General features: G+C 46.8%; 1 protein-coding gene across 2 annotated transcripts in view; it reads right to left on the bottom strand.

The window, feature by feature from the left end:
- The window catches only part of LUZP1 (leucine zipper protein 1), a 43,441-nt gene that overhangs the window by 7,664 nt on the left and 12,159 nt on the right, over positions 1 to 23,618 (bottom strand). For both annotated transcript variants that reach the window (XM_014949179.1, XM_014949180.1), the window contains exon 2: positions 4,123 to 7,382. In XM_014949179.1, coding sequence (XP_014804665.1) covers positions 4,123 to 7,266 — 3,144 coding nt within the window. In that variant the 5' untranslated portion in view covers positions 7,267 to 7,382. The remainder of the gene's footprint in view (positions 1 to 4,122; positions 7,383 to 23,618) is intronic.

Below are 23,618 nucleotides of genomic sequence, written 5' to 3'. Positions count from 1 at the left end.
ACTGGTCCCACTGGGACCTTCAACCAACCGTGGGCCAGAGTTAAACCGTGGTGGACAAGGCTGCTCACAAAAGTGAGGTGATACCTTTAATTTAATGAACAGATCTCTATTTCTGATGCAGTAATTGTCTTTAGAGATGAGGTCACTGGGTAAGCATATAGGTGCTCCTTCCCCTGTGCATCTGACAGTGTCAGTCCCATCTCTGCTCTCAGGCTGCGTGCATTTATGACTAACAACCCAGATACACTGGTCTCAAAGAATCTTGCAGGTGAAGAGCTGAGCCAAGGCCATAAGGCTGGCTATGCACCCTGTGTCGATGATGCAGACCAGTACCTCCTGGTACCACACCAGAGCCAGGTCCGTGCGGAGCTCAGCATGCTCCATGACACCACAGGAGGTGATGGGACCCCAAAAGACAATCAGCTGGTCACTGACAAGCACCTGGGAAGCTGCTCTGAACAGCCTGTGACCCTCAGGATTTGCACAAAACAAAACAGAACCCTTGAACAAAGTTACTGAGGTCCAAGGAAAGATGTGGTGTGGCTGGCTGCTTATGTGGTGACTTTTCCACAAGACCCACCCACCATAAGAAGGTACACACAGCTTCACTTGAAGAAAAGCCTACCTTTAGGTTTTTACCTAATTTATGCAGCACATAGCCCAGCTCCAGTCATATTCACGTCACAGCCACAAGACAAACAAATTAAGTGCATTCATCATGCTTTGCTGCCTGCTTATTTGCTTGCTGCCTGCCTTTGGACTAATTCAGGCATTGCAAATTTTCAGCAGTCAAACTTCACACCAGAGAAATACCAACTTCATTATCTGAAACACAAAGCTCAATGGAATGACTGCTTGAGGTCTTGCATCTTCTCAGGTCTTTTATGGAAGCCCGACGAAGGCTGCAAGCACTGAGGCTGCAGCATCCTACTGCTTTCTGGGTCTCCCAAAGCAGCGTTTCAAAGAGCTGCTGCTTCTGTAGCACAGGTACAGCTAAGAGCTGCCAGTACCACCCATGGCTTTGTTAAAACAGAAGGCTGAAATTACACCTTGTGCCTTGGCATCTCCTTGCAAGAATTATTTCCAGGTGCTCAGTTTGGGTCTGTCCTTATAACAGGCTGAGCCTCTACCTTGCAAACACCACGTCATGAGTCAGCCATCATGAGTATTTCATGGAGGAGGAAGATGTGTACTGCCAAAACTAGCACAGACCTTGTGTTTCCCAAATAGGATTCTTAAGGCAATCTCAGCTTTGGACAGTGGAGCTATGAAGAAGTGCCAGTGATGCCCTCACAGGAAAGCTGAATGTGCAAAGTTAGCACAGATAAGTGCCAAGCCTTCTGCTAGAGAAATAACTACATCTTTAACTGAAACACAAATCCCAGCAGAAACAGACTGCTTGTGATATGACACCTATTATAAGCTCTAAGACACCCTTCAAAGGCAGATAGGTTTGTGGTTTTTTTTGTTCCCAAAGGCATATGCTGCCCAGATACATAAAGTTTGGTACATCTGTGTATCTGCTGTCTTTCAGGGTAACTTGATGCTCCTCCTTTAGCTCCTTGAAGCTAAAAATATACTTACTTTATGACCAAGAACTCAAATTTGTGATTATGTGGTGTCAGGGTGATGTTGTTTTAAAGTATGATGCAGAGAGATACCTAACTTAATGCTCAATGCCATGTGAACTAACCATGCGACTACTTTCCTGACTGCTTGTCACTGCAGATGCGGGCAAGGCTGGAAGCCAGGTAATTCATCAGGGATAGCCAGAAAGACCATGCAGAGATCAGGCTGTCCTGTCAGGTAGACTTCAGCAGCTGTTGCAGGCACACCTAGCAAATTTTTTCTGACAGTGACCTTGAGATCACCTGCAGAATGTACTGCGGAACTACACTCAGCCCTGGGTGCACTCCTAGGGGGAAAATGGGAAAGAAAATCTAAGTGCCCATTCTTTAGGGATCCATGAGCCCAGCTGCAAGTGGAGACCTCTGCAGCTCTGAGACTCAAGGTTGTGGGTGCTGTGAATTCGAACTCCTGGGATAAAGGGAGGCCCAGTGTTTTGTTATGTGGAAACATAAGTTTCCAAGCACATAAGTTGCCTCTATGCAAAAGGATAACCTCAGTCATGTCAGTTCTGCTGGATTCATGAAAGAGACTGCCTGTGTCCCAGGAGTGACCCTGGCCAGGGAGATGATCTTGGCTTGGAACTTCCCACCCTACAGGTGAGACAGAAGCACGCACCCCCTTGTCCCGATGATTTCCATCACCTGCTTTAAGCACAGTGTCTGGGTGATGCTATTTCTAGGCATCCCCTTCAATACACGGAATTTGGGTTTCTCACTGGTGCTGATCACCAGTCAGACACCATGCCTTAGGTCCACGATGTATTCTTAGCATCCAAATGCAGCTGGAAGGCCAACCTGTGCTTTGTGACACCAGGCAATAGACTGCAAAGCAAAGCAATCGTGCAAATTCTTCTGTGCTTCTCCTTGCCAGAGAAGTTTTGCAAATGTAAAACTCCTTTCGTATCTTCATCTTTATCAGTACCAGAGCCATTGGTTACGAGTCTGTCCCCTCTGCCACAAGGCCTGTCAGATTACTCAACTGACTCCTCCTGAAGACTGTCAATGGCACCAGCTGTATAGAGCAGCATTAACTACATAGCAGAGGCAGGAGCTGCAGCAGGAAGAACAATGTGGTTTAATGGACCAGAAGGGCCAGTGAGCTTGCTTGAAATACACTAGAGCCTGCAGCTCCGGTGGCAAGTAGAGCTCAAGTCTGTGTGTGTCAGCCCTGCTTTAAGGGACTCCCCTCACTGGTACCAAAGAACAGGAAAAGAGCACAGCCATCCCTGTGGCTCTCACTTCTTTTCAGGTGGCATATTGACACAGACCAAGAAGGGAGCAGCCCTGTGTAACCAGCCACCATTCATCTGTTTAGGAGATGCCCAGGAAGCAATTCCAGTCCAGCTCTGAGCTTCACATGGGGAAACCATGCAGCTCACCAAAAGGAGCTATATCTCTATAGCTGCTGTTAGAGCCACAGCTCTATCCGAGTCACAACCCTCAGATTTGAATAAATCTGCTCATCATTTTTTCATTACTGCAAATTGACAGTGCCATCCAAAGCCACTCTGAAAAGCATACCATGTCCTACATAAGCTGTGACTATGCCTTCTCTGATCTTGGCAAGACCAGATGCTACTATATAGGTATTCATATGGGATTACAAGACCCAAGCAGATGGATCTAATTTCAAGATGTCTAAGCTGGGTACTTCACATATGAGATGCTCCTCTGAAGACAGCAGGAGCTGGGAGAGGGCAGCTGTGGTGGTGTGGTCTCCCCTTTTCCCCTCCTCCTCCAGCTCCTGCTCAAGCCATAACCATCAGTGGGAGTGTGATGAGTTGTACCTGCACTTTGGAGGGTGGCTTGCAATGCAGCCAAAACACTGTCTGAAGTGGGAACCTAGATATTTCAATTCCCATGAGAACATGACTATAGGTCAATTATCTCACTCTAGAAATAGCGGACAGCCCAAGAGCCCTTGGAGCTCTCCTGCAGGGAGCTGCACGCCAGGATCTCCCCTTGAGTGGGGAATGCTTGCTTAAGGTTCTACTCCTCGAGGCTGAGGAGTAGCTGGATCCAGCCACACCCGGACTCCTGCTGCACGCCAGGATCTCCCCTTGAGTGGGGAATGCTTGCTTAAGGTTCTACTCCTCGAGGCTGAGGAGTAGCTGGATCCAGCCACACCCGGACTCCTCTCTGGGAAGGCGTTTAGAAAGCCAGGGGGTCCTTTCTGAACCTCGTGACTCAACAGGAGGGTGTCCCTGACAGCTTGTCTGACCCTGTCCTCTATGCAGTAAATAATCAAGTGTCCCTTGCCATCGAACCTTGTAAAACACTGTTGCGTTCACTACTAACCTTGTTAAATCACTGTTTTGTATTAATAAATATTTCACTGCTTCTCTCTTATGAGTGAGGTTTATCACTCTGCCCACGACAGCAGCACTCCAGAACATAAACTGTAAGAATTTTAAATCAGGCACCCTACAACTAACAGGCAACTTGGAAAACCCAAGCAACTGAAAGACAAATGTGTTTAACATAGGATACTTACAGGTAGTGTGCTCCGGTGCCAAGCAGAAGCTACTGTACGATCACTTGCATAGCTCCTGCGTGTTAGCAGTTCAGATGCACTTAAGTTACTTTTGGTCCTTCGGGACCCCAGTTCAGGGACACTCCAGGAATTAGCTGTGGCACTGGTCCTTGCTGAGGTCTGCTCCAGGGAGTTTGTTCTTCTGCTGTTCCCTTCCATTTCTGAGAGGTCCACTGAAGACCTACACGTGTTTGTAGTACTGGAAGCTGCACTTTTCTCCACTTTGGTTTGAGAGTCGTCCAGGGAATGTAAGCCTTGTCTTGTTCTCCAGGAACTTCTCACAGTGACATGTTTTGTTTCAGAAGAAGCTGCATCTGAAGAGCCACGGCTTTTCCAGCCAATTGTCTCCGAAGGCGGCTCACTGTTCCTCTCTGTGAGTTCAGAAGTCTTTATCACAATGCTGCTTCTGGAGACCAGTGTTTCTGCTTTACTTCTTGGTGCTGCCTCTCCAGATCTGTCTGTCTCAGATAATTTCAGAGCACTTTTATTAATTGATATCTCGAAGGGTGTGGGGAGATTGTTTGTTATTGGTGAAGGCTCATTTGGAGCAACTCTGATGTTGCTGGTGGTAACATGCCTTTCCTTTGCTGCTGTATCTGCACTCGTCCTTGGACCTGTTGGCTCAGAAGGGAAGATTGTGATGCTGCTTGTCATTTTACTTGTTACCGTTTTAAAAACAGACTTCTGTTTTTCTGACTCTGGCTCAGAAACAGTCCCTCCCATGACTGCCTTCATATCCTTTTCAACAATTGCAGGTTTAATGACAGCTTTGGATCTCAGAGCTTCTCTTGGGCTGAATGACCTTCTGGATTTCAGTTCTCCAGTGCTGGCATCTGATGGTTTTATACACCTGGTAGAGTCTTCATCATTTACAGTGTTTTTGTCATTTTCAAAAAGTGATGCTCTAAAAACTCCCCTGGAATTGGAGAACTGCTTGGAACCAGCTTTCTTTCTTGTCTCAAAATCCAACTGAGTGATTGTTTTTTTGCTTCGTCCCAATTCTTCATCTGAATTAAGCTTTTCCTGGTTACTCTGGATGGCTTTGGAGTCCGTTTTTAAGCCAGCATTTACACAATCTGTTGCTGAAGCTGAAGACTGCTCTGTGTCTTCTTTATTCAAGAGAATCTGCAGAATGTCTTCCTGACTCCTGGAGTGATGGGAACGCTTTGTTAGTGTTGAAGGCCTCACACTTTCAAGTGATGTGCTTGCAAATTCTTTTTCTTCGGAGATTATTGCTCTTTTAGCCCTCCCCTCCAAGGGCTGTTTGTGTGATGCAGCAAAAGTGTTCACTGCTTCTGGTTTGGAGCCAGTGGAGTCCGATGCTGACACATGGGAGGAGAGGTGGTACCTGTGTGCTGAAGCTGTGCCATTGGAAGAGGTGTGACTACCCCTGGTGAGCGGCATGTCACCTGAGCAGTCACTGACTTCTGCCTGACTTGTTTTCAGCTTCTCGGCCAAAGAAGCCACCGATTCTCCTTTGCTTGACTTTTCATCCCTTGTGTCAGCACTGGTTTGGCTGTTGCCACGGAGCACCTGAGATGGCTTTTCGGCCCTGGATCTCAGCCCTGTGTCAGCAACAGGTTTGGAAGGTGATTTCCAAGATTTCTGCTCCTGCGCAGCAGGAGGGTATCGGCTGAGGACAGATGGCTGCTCTTTTGATCGCTTCCCCTCATTCTGTGTGATGCAGCCTTCCTTCTGACCAGAAGAAAAAGTGGATTTCTCTTCCAGTCGTTTCGTATCTGTCACAGCACTGTCTGCAAGGGCAGATGCACTAGATGCTTTTCCTGCTTTTCTGTTCATTAAGCTTGGACTGGGCACCTGTTTACCACCATGGCTGTAGCTATCATTACTGACAGAGAAATCTCTGTTCCTTGTTCTTTCCCGGCGCTGCTGGGGTGAGAGCTCCCTTGGCTTGTGCTTGGCAGCTGTCAAATCCACTGTGACACCTCGGTATTTAGGTCTGTCATGTTTTCCTCTGCTAAAAAAGCTTGAATCTTCATTTTCGACCTCTCCATTCTCCAGATCTTTCTGTTTCTTTATTTGCATTTTTATTTCTTCTAGCTGACCTGTTAAGAGTTTATTTTTATTCTGTTCACTTAAGTAACTGTCTTGCAGGTCATTGTTTTTGGCTCTCATTTTTTTAAGTTCTTCCTCTAAAGATTCAAAACGTTTGATCTGAGTTTTAAGTTTCTCAATTTCTTGAGTGAGATCTTTCACTTTGTTGTCTTCCTGATTTTGATTCTTTTGGTTTTCTGATTTATTCCTAGTTTCATTTTCTACATGTTTCAGGTAATCCACACTTCCCTTCCTTCTGGTCTCCTTAGAGGGCAATGCAGAAGTCAAGTCATCCTCAATTCTCAAATCATTTCTGTCCAGGAGATTATTTGATGACCTTTCTAGCAAGTTGGATGCATTTCTAGTTTGATCTGCCCTATTTAGTTTATTGTTTTGTTCTAGTCTCTGTGTTAGCTCCTGGATAATTTTTTCATTCTGCTTTTCTCTTTCATTAAAATGTTTTCTTTCAGTGATAAAGCTCAGTGCCAAGGATTTCAGTTTTTCTAATTCACCTGTTAAGCTCTGCTCAGTTTTATCCAGCCTGTCCTCAGATGCTTCCAGTTCTTTCACTTTCACTCTAAGTATTTCTAATTCCGAAGATATCTTTTTGGTCAAGTTCTTTTCCTCATTAAGGCTAAGACACAGCTGCGTACAGTCGTTCTTGCTCCTGCCAAAGGCCTCCTCCAGCTTCTCCAGCTCTGCCATTCTCCTCTGAAGGTGTTCGATTTCTGACTTCAACTCTCTGGTGAGGCTCTCTTCCTCTTCAAGTTTTTCTTTCATTAACCGGCAAAGCTCTTCAGCCTTCCTAATTTCTTCATCCTTGCCTTCAATCTTCAGCACTCTTTTCCGCAGGGCTTCGATGTCAGCCAGCATGCTGGAGTTGCTGCCTTCTGCCTGGATAACTTTGTCTTGGAGGTCAAGCAGCTCATCCTCTGCTTTCTGCAGATTTTTGGTTGCTTCCTCCAGTTCATCAAGGCGGCGACTAAGACTCTGCAATTTGAATCGTAGGTGCCGATTTGAGGTTTCCTTGTAACCTGTAAATTCTGCCATGTTTTTTTTAGTCTTTTTAGGTGAAAGCTTTGCTTAGTCTAGGTGAATGCTGTGGTCTTTAACACCTTGCGTAGTCCTGGTACGTTACTGTTTCTTTGAACAGAGGCAATCTCACCCTGAAGGAAAAAATGCTTAAAATCAATATAAGAGCTCAAAATATAAATATTCTCACTGTATAAGTTGGACTATAAATGTTTATATAAATAACTTTTTAATTAAACACATTTCTGAGTACTAAATTAGGAGAAATGAAACTGCAGAGAGGAGCTACAGCCCATTTACTTTGGTTATACAGGGTTTCCAAAAACAGCCTGCTCCCAATAGCTGAGAGGAGGAAGGTCCGTCCTCTGCCGGGGCGCACAATGGATGGGCCTTTGCACCAGCGCTCAGCAGTCGGCACAAGCTGCCCACGTGCAAACTCTCAGGCTGTGGAGGTTCAGGTACATGCAGGACTCGGACCCCCATTCATGGACATGCCCTCACAGCAGACATCCCTCTTGCACCAGTCTCCTGAAGATGCCCTAGAGACAAAGATTCAAGAACCATAAGCAAGACCTAGAAACTAGAAAATGCAACCCCCAGCCATTTGGTGGCCACTGAGGAGGGGCTGAGCTCCCACACTCCCGACTGGCAAGTCGGAGGGGGTGAGAGCTGCTGCCAGTCAGCACTTCCTGTCACTGCCAGCATCTCTCCTGCAGCCCGGACTGCTCAGCAGAAATCTTCAGCTGGGTTGTAGTCACATCCCAAGAACACTGTGCCAGTGGAGTTTCTCCCCTGTTGCAGCCACCCACTCACAGGAGATGAGCAGTTGCAAACGCTTATGCCTCTCCTCCTTGCTACTGCTGACAACGAGCAGCGATTATAACACACAGGCACACTTTGACACACTAAATGTAGATCTCTTCCCAGCTCAGCGGTGACAGGGCTTTTTTTTAAATAGTGCTTGGCGGGGGGGGGGGGGGGGGGAGGGGCTTTTACCAGGGGGGCAGCCGGGATTGCTTTCGTTTCCCCCGCCCTCCATTTTCTACGACCCCCCCCCGAAGTTTTGGGGCTCCCCAAACGCCTCCCTCCCCCCTCCCCCTCGGAAAATCGCGTTCCTCACCTTAGGAACCCCCCGGGCACCTGGGACCCCCCACGAAAACCGGGAAACGCCGACCGTATTTTTCGGACTCTCCACCGGGGGAGGAAGGGGAGAAATAAAAAACAAAAAAAAAAAAAAAGAAAGATTGAAAGTGCCCTGAAAATGAGGGGGGGGGGGGGGGGGGAGGGAGAGTGGCACTGAGCAGGCCAGAATGGCTGCTGGGAAGATCTGAAGTCCCTCTTTGGCACTTGGTATTAGCATTGTCCCCATCCTGTGCGAGGGCTACTGCAAAATTGAGAGGAGGAGGGTGACTGCAGCTCTTTGACCCATACCCTTGCTCAGGCCGTCCTGAAGCAGGACTTGGCCTCCAGCATTTTTGTGGAGCTCCCAGCACAGAGCAGGATGTGAGGAGGAAACAATGTGGTAAGGGAGACTGTGGTGCCCCGACCAGCCTTTGAAGCTGATTCATTTCCTGCTGGGCAGGGGCCTGGGCTGCCAGCAGGCACTCGCCACACACACCAGGCACCGGGTGTGCGCCGGGCACCCAGCCACCCCTCTCCCAGGGGACCTCCTCCTCTCCAGGGGGGGCACCAACCTGTTTGCTTAGTCTCACGCACCTCAGGCAGATGAAGGGAGTACTGCAACGCGCCCGGAGAGGAACCTCAGCACCCCGTGCACGGCAGTGCAACTGGCCTTGGCCACACGCCTGTCCCCTCCCTCACCACCATGACCACATCCCGCTCCTGGGCCACTCTCCCTCTCACTGCTCACAGACCGTGAAGGCCACGCGGCTGTCTGCTGACAGGAATGGCTGTGCAGGCCCTGGCCAGATCCCATCAAGAAATGTCACCAGAGCGGCGTAGGAAAGGCCAAAGCGAGCGGCTTCACAGTGGCCCAAAACCAAAGCCCTGTCCCCAGCAGGCCTCAGCACAGGGAGTTAATGGTTAACCTGGCATCAGCCACCCTTGAAAAGCCAGAGCTGGCTGAGCGTGAGGCAGGCAGGGCACAGTGCTGGTTCCAGGCCGCAGCTCCCGCAGAGCTCAGGGGAGAAGGCTGTGTGTGGCCCGCAAGTGTCACACAAGCCAGAGTGGTTCTGTCTCCCAAGCGACAGGTTCCTCACCAGAGATCGCTGTGGCTCAGCAAGCTCTGCCAGTGGGACCAGTCCCACAGCCCCCTTTGTGGGAAGGGGTGAGAAATGGAGAGCTGCCTCCACAGGTGGGTGGGCAGAGGGGTAGCTCCTCCCTTTCCTCCCTCCCCTTCTATATCCCAAATATTCCTGCAGGATCAGCTGATACCTGAATGGAGTATGACATCCCCCTCCATACATTCAGCACCCTGGGTAAGCCCCACCATGGAGGCCAGTAGAGGCTCAAGCTCAGTGAGCAACTGGGTGCAGAGAGGTGACCTTGCCTTGAAGACAGTGGGCTTCTGCAGACAGAAGAAACAATCACCCCAGGAGATGATGTGGGGTGGACCAATGCAGTCTCCACCAGGAAGGAAGAGGGTTATGAGCACAGATCCCTAGGAAAGGACCCAGTATTGCTGATGAACCACCCATCTTGTTGCTCCACCAAACCATACTCCTAAAGTTGGTTCCTAAAGAGCCTAGGCCATGGCTAATAACATGGTGAAGAGCTCGGTGTGGACCATGGGCCAGGATTTAGACCGTCTGGCTACATTGACCCACAGGTCATAAAGACCAGGAGAGGGATGTTGGGACTGAGTCACTGATCTCCTCTGTGGCTGTCAGAGGCTGCTCAAAGGCCCAGAGGAGAACTTGATTTAAGAGGAAACACTCAAATCTTTGAATGAAGCAGAAAATTGAACTCAGTAATTAAATGTATGAATGAAATGGTCCCTCAGGAGTTGATGATGTTCATATCTTTATTAACAACACAGGTGGATGTAGAACACTCTCAGCAAGTTTGTGGATGATACTAGACTGGGAGGTGGGGGAAAGCACAGATGATATGTTGGAGCACAGGGCTGCTACTCAGAAGGATCTTGACAAGCTGGAGAAAGGGCAGACAGCAGCCTCAGCAAAATGAAGTGCTAGTCTGGTTCCTGTGGCAGCAGGACAGGCTAGGAATGGTGACTAGAAAGCAGCTTCACAAAAAGGACCTGGGGAGTCTTGGAGAACTGTGTTCTTCTGGCTGAGAAGGCCAACCATAGCGTTGTGTCAGCAAGTGTGCAGCCAGCAGGTTGAGGGAGGAGAGCCTTCCTCTCTAGTTCTCATGAGGCCACCTAAAATGCAGTGTGTAGTTTGGGAATGCCCAATACAAAAAAGACAGAGATGTACTGGGCTGAGTCCAGCAGAGGCCACCAGAATGGCCATGGGCAAAAGCAGCAGACATATAAGGAGACACTGAGGGAACTGGGTTTACTCAGCCTGAAGAAGAGATGACAAAGACTTTGCTGCTTGCAGCTACCGAACAGGATGGTGTAGAGAAGACAGTCAGGCTCTCTTCTGAGGTACACAGTGAAAGAAACAAAAGATACAAGCTGCAAGAAGAAAAATTCCAAGTAGATATTAGGACTTCACCCCAACACCGTGAGACTGGTCAAATACTGGCACAGGGATCCAGAGAGGCTGTGGGACCTCCATCCATGGAGGTACTCGGAGCTCTACCAAAGACAGCTCTGGAGCTCTCCAATGCCTCTCCAGCTGACATGATTTACTGCAAAAGATGAAAAAGGCTCAATCTACTTCACTTAATAAGGAGGAGGAGACCCAAAGCAACAACTTCTACAAACAAATATGTTGAGAGAAAGTATCATGAGAAGCCTTCTAGCAGAAGGCCCTCTTGGCATAGTCAGAACTAAGCCCAGTGCTTGGAAACAGAACCCTAAACAAATTAGTATTGCAAATAAAGTGCACATTTATAAGATCGAGGGGAATCAGCCAATATAAAATACTATCTTAGATGCAGTGGCTGTTTTAAGCCAGTCATACTTTGAGTGACGGCTTGGACCAGAGACCTCCAGGGGTACTTTCAGCCTAAATTACTCTGCCTGTTCATGACTGTTCTCTAGTCTGTCACTGGTATCAGAATATTGAAGGAATGGTGCAGGATTCAAACACTGGGACTATTACTAATGCTAATTAATATTGTTGGGGGATGTTTAAGCAGGACTTGTTAAATAAATCTAGTAAGGCAATAACTTGCTCAGCTTGTAAAGGTACTGAACAATCTGACATGGATATATGGACTTCTGATTTCTCTCTCTTTTTGGAAAGTGAGTTCATTTTGCATTTTTAGGGGAAAAACAAAACAAAACAAAACAAAAACACCAAAAACCAAACAGGAAAAGAGGATGATAATTTTCACAAATAGCAACAAAACTGTGGCAATGGCAAATATAATAAGGACAGTTCAGTTAAACAGCCATCTGAGTCACTGATAAAAATCGAAGACTCTGAAGGGCTCTATCCTGGAAACACTGAAAGGGCTTAAAAGGCTACAGCAGAAATCTGATCTACAAAAGCTGCTGCAGCTCAGATGCAGACTCTCTTGGCTGTATCAGCAGGAAATACTGAGCAGAAGTATGACAGCAGAAATGACATTACTTTCTATGCATACTGGACTATTTACACACCCAAGTCTGACACATCTCACCTTGCTTAAGTAGTGACACAGAGCAAGAGAGACACCTACAAATTGCTCTTGAGTCTTCTAGATTCAAAGGGAAAAAAAAGGACACTTCAGTGTCTTCATCAAACCTTTCCAGGGAGACAGGACTTTCCACAGGAGGAGAGGAACCACCCTTTGAGGGATCATTCACTGTTCACTGATGATGAAGGGAACCTAGACATCGGCTCAGGAACAGGTATCTGGATGGTAGTTGTCTCCCCGAGGAATGATGCCCCCTCTCTCCAGGGGCCATGCATCAAAAACACAAGTGAAAAGTTTGGGAAAAGCTGAGGAAAGTTTTGGTAAAGCTCAGAAAAGTAATCAGGACTGCTTTTTTACCCTTTAAAACTCTAAGAAATCAGTTGTTCACCCGAACAACAAGGGCAATCCTGCATTAAGTCAAGAACCACAATAAAATCTATTTGGATTTGAGTTGTTCAAAAAACGCACTTCCGATGAGACACATAGAAGCCTGGGGAATCTCAAATTACCTATTATTCAAAGCAAATATCAAGGCAAAATGTGTGGCCAGTAAATACCTAGAGGGAGAAAAGATTTTCTCTGATCTAAAAGGTTCTTTATTATAGCATATTAGCACATTTCATAAGTGAAACATGACACACAATTTAACTGACTCACTGCTGTGAATTTACCAGGATTCACTATTTAAATTACTCATTCTGATTTTACTTTTCCTCATGGAGTTGTCATTGGGTTTTCTGGTCTTCCTCAACAAGAGTGTGTATCTCCTAACTATATTTATGCTTATCATTACCAATTGTATCTTCCCCCTGTTTCGTACAGATTGTCTTTCAGGGCTTTTTTGCTCTGTGTGGTTTTGACCATGGCATCCTGTTTAACACCTGTGAGAATTCAGTATTCAGGACACTATTATTAGGGTACTTTCATGACTCTGAATTACCCTTCACGTTCTTAAATTTAATTTTTTCTCCATACTCAGTTTTGCTCATCATTATCTACAGTTTTATGAAAACATTTCTTTAACAGCATCATTGGATATAACCTTCCATGGGACTATATTGTCTTGTTTGCACAAAACACACACAGTCAGTTCACAGCTGTGCATGGAGGCCAAAACCTCTAGCTAGAAACATTTGTGCTAGCTGAAACACTTGATCAATTGGGAGATAACCACCTTTTATTTCAGGAACAGCAATTAAATGACTACTACTTGAGACCTATGCAGATAAGCTCTGCCAGAACTGCTCCTCTCCAGATGCACAGAAGCATCTTACCCTCCATGTCACGTTCCTTGACCCCACAAGCTCTGTGTTTCACAATGTCCCAAACATACCTACACTGGCACCCACTCCTACTATGCTCTCAGCCATGCCAAGATAAAAATCCTGCAAGCTGCCATGTGTGTTTCTTGAGTGCTAGAAGACTCTGCTCATGAGCACATTTTGCACTTAATCTTTGTTTTTTTTGTCTTTTTGCTTGTGCTTTTATACTGATAATGCAACATACCTCACTGTGGTTGGAGGAGCCTCGGCCCTCGGTGACAGCACTTGTCTTCCACAATACCCATAATCAAAACGGTAACGTTGCATCATATATATATTAAGTTACTTAACCTTACCTAATCCTAAAGATGAATGAGAATTATTAACGTATTGGCCAAAAGCCAGTTTTTGTTCATTTCTTCTTTTGCTCTTGAAACAATAGGGGTTTCCAGTACACCCTAGAGAGCAGCACTCATCATGGGGAATAGAAAATCAATAGATACAAACACAGATATAATCAGAGATAAGAACAGTGATTTGCCCCACTGTAGTTGGAGTCCTTGGGGTCCTTCCCACTTCCAAATCCATGAGTTAAGAGTTTTGCCTTCCTCAGCTGACAGGTGGTCTAGTTTCAGGGGAGGAGCAGAGTGGGGCTATTGTCCATGCTCTCGTGGATGGGATGTAAACCTTGTATTACTCCCTCCCCAGATGCTGGGGTGAGCTTAGATCCTCCCTGTTTTCTGCTGAATTATTACTCAGAATACCCGTGGGAACTGTATTTTTGCACTGAGCACAATGCTGGGAGTGTTTGCACACACCTGGGGAAAGGGAGCCTTAGGCAACGCAGGTCTCCAGACTATGTATTCAAATTGCTTTAGGAGGCTGACAGTCACTTCAGGCATAAGGACAGCTCTGGAGACATAGAGCAGCAAAACCTGGAGTAGCAAGGGAGTTCCTCTGAGCAGCTCCAGATGGCCAAGCAGGCTAGGGAGTAGTTGATTAGACTACACTCTGGTTCGAATGCACACTTTTCTACCTGAAGTATAGGTTAAGTGTGCTTGTTGGATTCTGTCCCATGTGCATATACATCTGCAGTTTTAATTAAAGTGCTTCTGGTATTTCAAACATATGCAAGGGAGAGTGAGCGTATCACACTCAAATGCAGTAATGCTTCCGACAATTCATGCTTGTATCGCAGCTCAACATGGTGACAGCATCAGCGAGATTTTTATTTCCTGCCCCAGAGTGGAATGGGCTGGGAGGAGTTCAGCATGTCATTCTTCATTTGTAAAACAAAATTTCTCTGCCATTTTGTATAGAAAATGGACATGGGTGTCACAAATTGCAGCAGATGAGGATACTACGCCAAAGCCTTCAGTCGGTTAAAGAGAGAAAGAAAGTTTTTCTTAATTTCTTTTTGCCTTTTATGAGCTCCTTGAAGCACCTGGTTCTTGACCCCACACTATGATACATAATCATGGGAACAAGAGAGAAATACTCCAGAAATAAAACGATATAAACCAAGATATTCAGACTAGGTAAAAACCAGAGCCCGCTATGTGTCATCAACCCTACAAGCCACCTGCAGGTGCCTAACCTGAGGCAGCTGAAGAGAGGTACATGATGTGTTTGCTTACACAGGGTGGGGAAAGGGGCACCCTGGCCCAACTGAGCACAAAGGGAAAATGGCAAGTGACTTTTAGAGATGACTGTATTTTGAGGAATGAACTACCTCAGAAATATCTGCATCTAGTGGGAAAGAAAATTCTGAGTCAGAACAAGCTACACAATCTGGAAGTGGTTTGAATATTGACAAATACAATGCTAGACTGGAGATGTGAAATAATGAGACAGCAGCCAAGAATAACCAGAGAGACCACAACATTCAAGGAGACTAAAATAAAGGCACCCAATAGCATCTACAGCAAGTATGGGAGAGTGCAATAGGCTCTGCAGATGCAGGAGAGGATCCGGCACATCACTAAGTCACACCAACCCTATGCCAACACTCTGATCACCCACTGAACTTCTCAGTGCTGCTCTGCTTCCGGCGTTATAAATGGAATTTCTCTATGCAGAGCTGGCAGGGCCAGTGTGAAAGAAGCAGAGCATAAAGCAACCTCCAGTTGCTCATAGCAGATGCTTTGACCAGCACCAGGGTTTGAGTAGACACAGTCACTCTTTCGTTACTGTGAACAGCAGAGATTTTATTTTTCTCTACAAACCTGCTACCACTCTCCTCTGGCTCCCCTTCGAAATCATTGCTTGCCTCACACTGTAAAGACTCATGAATAAAGGCCCACCAAGACCAGGTCTGACATTTGATGACTTGGTGCAGCATATTCCTTCCAGCAATACATGATGGTGTTAACCTTCACAAGCACTGAACAGAGGCCTGCAGCTGGTGGCATCCTTGCCCTGGGAACCCTATGGCAAGGAAGATGTTACCTGTACCCTGGAGCTCTTGATCAGAAATGGATTGATACTTTCAAAGCCCCTCAGCATGCTGCTCCTATCTACCAGCCATCAAAACATGCCTTGTACATGTAGCACAGAAGTTACCTATTTTGACAAGCTCTACATTTGCCTTAGATTTCAACTCAGCAACACATTTTTATGTATTGTAGCCAAGTAGAAGAGTTGGTGGGACAGCTGGGGACCTTACTACATCACTGACTTCAAGAATTACTTTCCTGCCTTCTTCAGCTGTTTCAAGAAAAATGCCCAAATCCTGCAATAGAATCAAAGCTGAGAAAGGTGTTTTTCTTCTCTGACTCTGTGTCCCACGCTGCTACTAGTGCTGTCCTCAGATTTTACTGTCACATTTGATTTCACAAACACTATGCAGGCATCTCTCCAGTGAGTCACAAACTTGGCAGCATCCTGTGGATGGCATGGGAAAAGCAGCCCCAGCTCAGTGGTGCCTTTGTAATATTTGTTGGACATGGAGGTCTTCCACCTCTTTCGCCCCTCCCTCCCACCTCTCTCAGGGTCAGCCACCACAAGGCCTTAAGGGACCATGGCTGTCACCATCACTTATCTTCATGCCCATAACATGTGCTAGCGTCAAGGTGCTGCCTGGAGCTGAACCACCCACAGGCTGGCTGAAAGCCAGAGAGTCCAAACTTCAGGAAACCCACAGACTAACCAAAGTTTCCTAACTGTCCTGCCACTGGGCCAGGATTTTGTCTGTTACTGTAGTAGTACCCAGTTGTCATTGTTTTTTGTCTGTAATTCTCCAGCATTGCCTCTTTTGAGGAAAGGGACCTTGGGCTCCTCAGGGATACTGCAGTACTCATGAAGACATTAGTTCAATGTTAATAGCAATACAAACCCCAGGGTATTCAAGGAAGAATGTAAACCATGAGGGAAAACTACTGCCCTGTCTCGAGTGCTGCGGGCTTCTGGCTCATCCATCTCAGAAAGGCTGCATGTGAGGAGACTGCTCAGGATCAGACCCTCCAGCCTGAAACAAAGACAGCTGATGTGGGGAGAAGGTACTAATACAGAGCCATAAAAATCAGGGAAATAGAGGAAGTTGATGTTTACTGCCATCCATCAAACACAAACTGATGGGAATCAGCTGAAACTACTGCAGGAAGGTTCAGAGCAAGCAGCATCACCACTTGCAGGGGAAGTTTATACAGATCCAGAAGATTATTAGAAAAATTCCTGGAAGAAAATTTCAAAGAAAATTTCAATTAAATACAAAGAACATAAAGTCCTATGACTTAGGAGGTCCCTGGAAGTGGTCAAGGGGGAAAACCATACTGTACATTAGCTACTCTCATGCTCGTCCCCAACATCTGCTTTTGGCCACTGGTGCAGTTAGGATGCTGAGGAGATGGGCACCTTGGTCTAACCAACAGTGCCCTCTCCTCTGTTCCTTTTCTTCTCTCCCACATCATTTCAGCCTACCTCTCTCCACTTTTCAAACTTTCATTTTCCGCAGATATTTAGCATATGGTAAAAGCTCTTCTCAGACCCATCTTCCACATCATCACTTTAACAAGCTGGCTCCTACACTTGCTATTCTAACCTCTTAATCTGGCCACCACAAATCTTACCCTTCAAGCACAGCTCTACTCCCTCCTTTTAGCATTTTTGCAAGCACTAAAACAAAAGCTTTTCAGCTCCCTTACACCCGCCACAAGAACAGCTTGGGGAGTTGCCATAACTACTGGCTGCCCTGAACTACTGCAGCTACTGAACCATCTGCTTTCTGCCTTGGACAGAAACGAAAGGGCAGGCAGGCAACCAGCCTGTGTGTGAGTGCCTGCCAAGCCTTTGGCACAGAAATGCAATTCAGCAAACTCCCAGCAGACCTCAAAAGCTGGGACAGAGCAGAGTTTTGGAAAAAGGAAGCATACAGGCCCTAAAGAAGTTACTCTTCACATCTGCACCAGCATCTGGAGGCCAAGACAGCAATGTGGCTACAGGGCAAAGCCATGTGGGGAGACTAAGCAGAAAACAACCACCTAACGTCTCCCACTGTGCTGTTCCACAGTGCAATTAGAGAACTATAGGACATATCTCTCATCCCCATGCACGCAGCCCTGGCTATCCTCAGTGTTCAACAGGACACTGCCTACTCCTAGCTTTCTAATGCATGCCCCATTTTTTTTCCCTAGGACCAGTAGGGCTGCTGTCATCATCGTTTGAAGTGCATTTCAGAAGAAAACAGTAGCTTTGCTAATCATCCCGAAGTGCAGGGTCCCAGGCTACCTGCTCTGAAAAGCCACAGTGCCATGTTCAATTCACCCTAAAAAGGCTGTAGGGCATCACACCAAACTCCAACCCACTGCAAGCGGGCTTCCCCAGCAGCCCTGACTGGTCTTTTGATGCACTGCTGCACAGCTAGTTCCATGGCCCATTGTCAATACTGTTTTAGACATCCCACCAAAATAAAGCAGCATTTGAAAAGATCTGTTGCTGCAGCCATGGTTCTCTGGCCCTCAAATCATACAATAACTCTCCAGAAGGAGGCTGGCACTTCCCAGGTTTTTGACCTAATCTACCCAAGGAGGTACCCTTTGATAATATTTACTCAAGGATTCCCCCAGTCCTCTTTCTTCCACTGCTCATTTGTTGTCTTTCCTGAGGTCTATAATCCGATGAAAATACAAACTGCAATACAAGGAAGGAAACTTGTATTCCTATACTTTGCTCGGCTTCAGCCATTTAAACAAGTCTGCTGCTGCTTACTCAAGGATGTCCCAAACCTTCCTAACACTGCAGCAACCGGAGCCAGGGCATGCTGGTTGAGCTGGATCTGATGCCTTCTCACTCCCAGCTGCATATTCCCCCTGCTACACACACTCACACACTCCTATCCCAAGTGTTCACACAAGAGTAATCTGGGCTAAAACTAACCTCATTAAGGAAAGAAATAGTGGACAGAAAAATGTTTGTCCCTGCACAAAAGAGTACAAGGTACAAAAAAGGGTGAAAGTGAGCAGCACAGGAGCAAGGAAGGAAGAGGCAGAGGAAGGCATTTCTCCACCGGTGAGACTTCTGACTGCCCACAGCTGCCAAGAGCATTTCTTAAGGAATACAGTGACAGAGGTCTCTTTAGCTCCAACCTACATAAACACTTCCGCAGAAATGCGTTTACCTCCAGAAAGCTTCATGGATCTGCACTTCTCTGCACACTCTGAACTCACGCCCTCCAGTGTGTTCTCCCAGGTGACTGGCAAAGCAGGGCCTGCCCTTGCTGCCACCCTACATCAACACATTCCTCCACCACGTTAAGAAAAGCAGCTGAAGACACTCTGAGCTCAGGGTCATGAAGTCAAAGGCTAACTGAAGATCTATGGAAGGACCTTACAAGTCTCATCAGGGAAATGGCAGATGACATTCAGTGTAGATCACCCTTTAAGTTACAGACATGGAAAAAAGCATCCTAACTTTCACGTAAAATAACAAGCTCTCAGCTTACTGCAACCATTCAGGAAAACATCAGCTCATGGTGGTCAAAAATCAAGTCTAATACTATGAATTACTAGGAAATAAGTAAACACACAAAAAATAACAAACCCAAAAGATTAATTTGACACTGTACCAATCCACAGTGTGCCAACATCTCCAAAGCTGTTTTCAATTCTGGTCCCATCTCAGCCTCTGCTGCTAGCAAGAAAAGATATGCAACTAAGATGCCCAAAAGCATGATTCCTGCAGGGGAAATCACTGACAAATGAGAACTATTTAACCTGGAAAATAAAATGATTGAGGAGAAATATGACAGATGAGTAGTTTGGAGAAGAGACATATGATCAAATGTTCACTGTCTCTGCAATCACAACAAACAAGGAGAGATGCTGCTCCTCATGACACGCAGATAAGCTGTTGGACTCTACCATGGATGTTCCATGGGTTTGGGTCAAACAGAGGAAGTAACACCATAGGCATCTTTTGAGGGTTAGTAAATCCACAGAAGCCGCATCCAGCTCTGTAAGTGCCTATGCCACACAGGGCTGGAAGCTGGGAGAGCATGCAGGAACTACTCACCACAGATTTTCCCTGTTTCTACTCTCTTCCCTAGGGGCCTATTCTCATCCACTGCAAGAATACTGGCCTAGATACACTTGTGGTCTGACCCAGGACAAGTGTGACGGCCTTGGGTATGACAGTCAAGCCCAGCTTATAATCATAAAAGAAGGAAAAGATCTGTCCTGCTAGATTTGCAACAGGAGTTGGATGAAACAAGGATTATAGCAGAGATGGAAACCACGAATAGTGGTTCTTCATTGCCAGGTCCCTGCCCTCTCCAGCAGACCAGGAAAAGCAGCAGCTACGCTGTCCTTTATGGCTTTGAGCAGAAGTAAAAGCCTTGGATCCCACAATGCACAACTGTGGCTTAACTGTAAAGGTAAAGAATGGGTTAATCTCATCCACATGTCAGCACACTTCTGGAGGCGAGCAGAGCTACAAGGTGAAGCCAAAGCAAAGCAGCATCCATGGGTGCTGGTAAATCCTCTGATCCTGAAGCTGTCACAGAAGGTGACACAGGTGACCTGCTCCCATCCTTGGTATTTTAAATTCTGAGAGGTCTGTGTATGGCTAGACAACTCGAATACAATGTCTGGGGCTGGACATGGGTAGCTTTGTGCTCACTTTCGTGGTGTTCAGCGTCTGCTGCTTCAGAAGGTCTTTGACTCCACACTTGCCCAGGGGTAGAGGCCCTACAAGGAGGCAGCAACATGTAATTTCACAGAGGGAATGTTCTGGTCTCGTGTCACAACCCAAGACAGAGCTGTCAACAGATTATTTAACAACTTGATTTGCATCTTCTGGTTTTGGTTTTGGGTTTTTTGGGGGTTGTTTTTTTCTTTTTTTTTAAGCAGGTAGTTTTGTGCCAGCCTCAATGAACAAGACTCTGTTGATCATCAAGAGCAACATATAATCCTGTTATCTAGTGGAAGCTCTGATAAAGGAGACCGATCCCAGGTTCGGGAGGTTCTCATCTCTGAAACCAAGCTGAAGGCAGAGTCTGAAGTATAAAGAACATGAGCTTGCAAAAATGGAGAAAGAACTGGGGCATTCAAATCCATAACTTGAATCCTTGTTAAACTGGATAAGAGTCAAACTGAATAGCTGAAGAAGCAGGAGACAAGAGGTATCTTGACTTTATTAAAGATTTTGACACTGTCTTCCATGTGGATTCCCATAAGCAGAGTAGGGAAACGCATATCTAGATGAAACCACAACGAGCAAGAAAGCCCAGGACTCTGAAACTGTCCCCTGACCCAGTGTGAAAATGAGAAGCCTTTTCAATAATAAAAAAGAGAGATGGTAAGAACTCTTATGGGAGGTCAGACAAAGGTCTGTGTGTAGCCCAAAATCGGCCTCTGAAGATCACCAGCAATGGTGGTTAGGGGAAACATATATGAAACATGACAAACAGTGATCTTTCCTCCCTATTACAACCCCTTCATATCATCCGCTGAGTCATCATTAGCAGCATGGGTACTGGAGCTAAAGGAGACTGAGACAACATAGAGATTCCAGCAAGCTGAGAGCAATGGTGAGCCCAGAAGAGAGGATAATCCTGACACACAGGAAGAATACTTCAGAATCCAAGCCGAAACTCACCCCTGGCCAAGTCCTGCACCACAGGCAAGTGAACCACACAGAGAATGGATGGACTCACAGCAGAAAGCAAATATGGAGATAAAAGCAGGCTTCCACCTACCTATAGGGTCATCTGTTGTGAAAAAGGCAAGTCACACTCTGGACGCATTAAGACCAGAGCTGTACACACAGGTGTACAGTTTCATGCAGGTGAAGTAATTTTTCTGTTTTTCTGAGGACTTTGGGGCCTGACACACAACACCGTCTTTGGGGCTCAGCTACAGGGCCACACTGTGGAGTACACGGCCAGACAAAGGGATCACTGAGGCATCGTCATGTCACCCAGGAATAGGCCAGAGACAGCAGGTAGCCCTGTGCTGCACTGAAGATGCAGCCACAGTGCTGCTCCAGGCTCAGATGCACAGCTCGCCTCACAAGGCGCCCATGCTGCTCCTCGCTGGCTCAGTCCCATGTCCCTCTCACCGCCCATGCAGATGCCAGGCTCAGCCACCCGCAGCAGCAAGCACAGCCTCAGCACTGAGTGCCCTGCTCTGCTGTGGTGCCACACCATCATGGGTAGCCAAGTGGCTGCCAAAAACCAAAGGTGAGCAAGACAGCCCTCCTGGCTCTGCTACACTGGCAAATGTGACTGTCTGACCTCAAGATCCTACCCAGCCTTACCTTTGTACAGTTTGAGGAAAGAACCTAGCTCAGCTCTTTGCTTGAACAGTCCATCTCCTTGGACAGTACCTGTGTCCCCAAAATTTAACCTTCTAAAGCAGTGCATTCGATATAAAAGTGTTCAGGAACCTTCCACAGATAAAAAAAAAAAGCGAGCAGGCAGCACTGTCAGATAATTGTTCACCTGATCCCAGTTAGCTACCTAAGGCCAGGTGGATGAATGGCCCCTTGGAGACTGCACTGTCATCCCACTGACCGAAGAGAGCACTTAAGGGCACACCTCTATCAGCAGGTGAGCCTTGCTTAGGTCTGCCCTCTGCCCCAAGGCCAACTAGTATGGAATGAGCCCTCCCTGCCCTATTAAATCTGCTTTGCCTCCAAACGGGACCATTCTTCCCACCCCCAGGAGATGCCCAGGAAGGCTGAGGCCAAGCCATGCCAAGAACTGTACAAACGTAACCCAGTATTGATGATGGTGATCCATGGCTCAGGACTGTACTGCTCTAGCACTCCTTAGTATCAGCAGGGCAAATCTTATGGGAACAGCTTAGACAAATGGCCAACTTTAAGCTACATTTGGGAAAGGTGTGCTGTCCCCTCTACACACCTAGCCCCGCGCTTCCTTCCCCTCCATGCCAGCAGGAACTCATTCTAAGCAGGCCTGGCAGGCATCATGCAAGACCCTCAGACCAACCGCACAGCAGCACAAGGAAATGAAATGCAACCTGGATTAAAAATGATCATTCAGATTTTAATTTTTCATTAATCTTCACTAATAGCCCTTTACTTCAATAACCCTCAGCAGACATCTAGGACTAATTACTCTGATAAAATTCAATATTCAAGCAAAAGACCAGTTTTAAGTGCTATCTTGTAGGTCCACCTTATAAACCATTAGCAATGCTATCCACCCACTGCTACTAGAAAGAAACATGATCATCAAAATCACCCAAATCAGTAAAAGTTTTACCCCGAGTCTCTGGAAAGTTGCTCTACCTAGGGGATGCCTCTTCAGGGTACTCTTGGCTTGTCTGCGAGAAGCTTGCCCTAGCGTAGCTGACATCTGACACAGCCTCCCTGATGCCAATTCAACACTTGTCCTGCTTAAGTGCAAATGCAGACAATGAAATTGCTGGGACCATTTTAGGACACTAAATCCTGTGTCTGGGGTACATGGACAGCAGTGCCTTCGCAGGTGTGCTCAGCAGCCTGCCCTGCCTTGCACTTGCAGCCAAAGCGCACGAGGCTGAATGAAGGCTGCAATTAGTAGCAATTCAGACCTGTGGAAGGGCCCTCGAGGAAGCCAGGAAAGATGAATCAGGTTAGAGGTGTTGCTCCTGGAGCAAACCAGGGTTTAGACTAGAACTGTAAACTTAGTGCCAGGGCTGTGTCTTTACAGGGACCTCCAGCGCCCTGCATGTGTCCATGCTGGCAGTGGCAGGACTGCAGCAGCTCATGCGCATGCTGGAGCCCAGAAGCACCAGAAATGCTGTGTGACTGCAGCTTTTGGACCAGCATTTGAATCACAGAATCACGGAATTGTCAGAGTTGGAAGGGACCTCTAGAGATCATCTGGTCCAACTCCCCTGCTAAAGCAGAAACACCTAGAGCACATTACTCAGGACTGCATCCAGGTGCGTCTTG

This window comes from Calidris pugnax, unplaced genomic scaffold, assembly GCF_001431845.1.
Source record: "Calidris pugnax isolate Ruff unplaced genomic scaffold, ASM143184v1 scaffold174, whole genome shotgun sequence".
NCBI lineage: Eukaryota > Metazoa > Chordata > Aves > Charadriiformes > Scolopacidae > Calidris > Calidris pugnax.
This window is presented reverse-complemented; position numbering and strand designations above follow the sequence as displayed.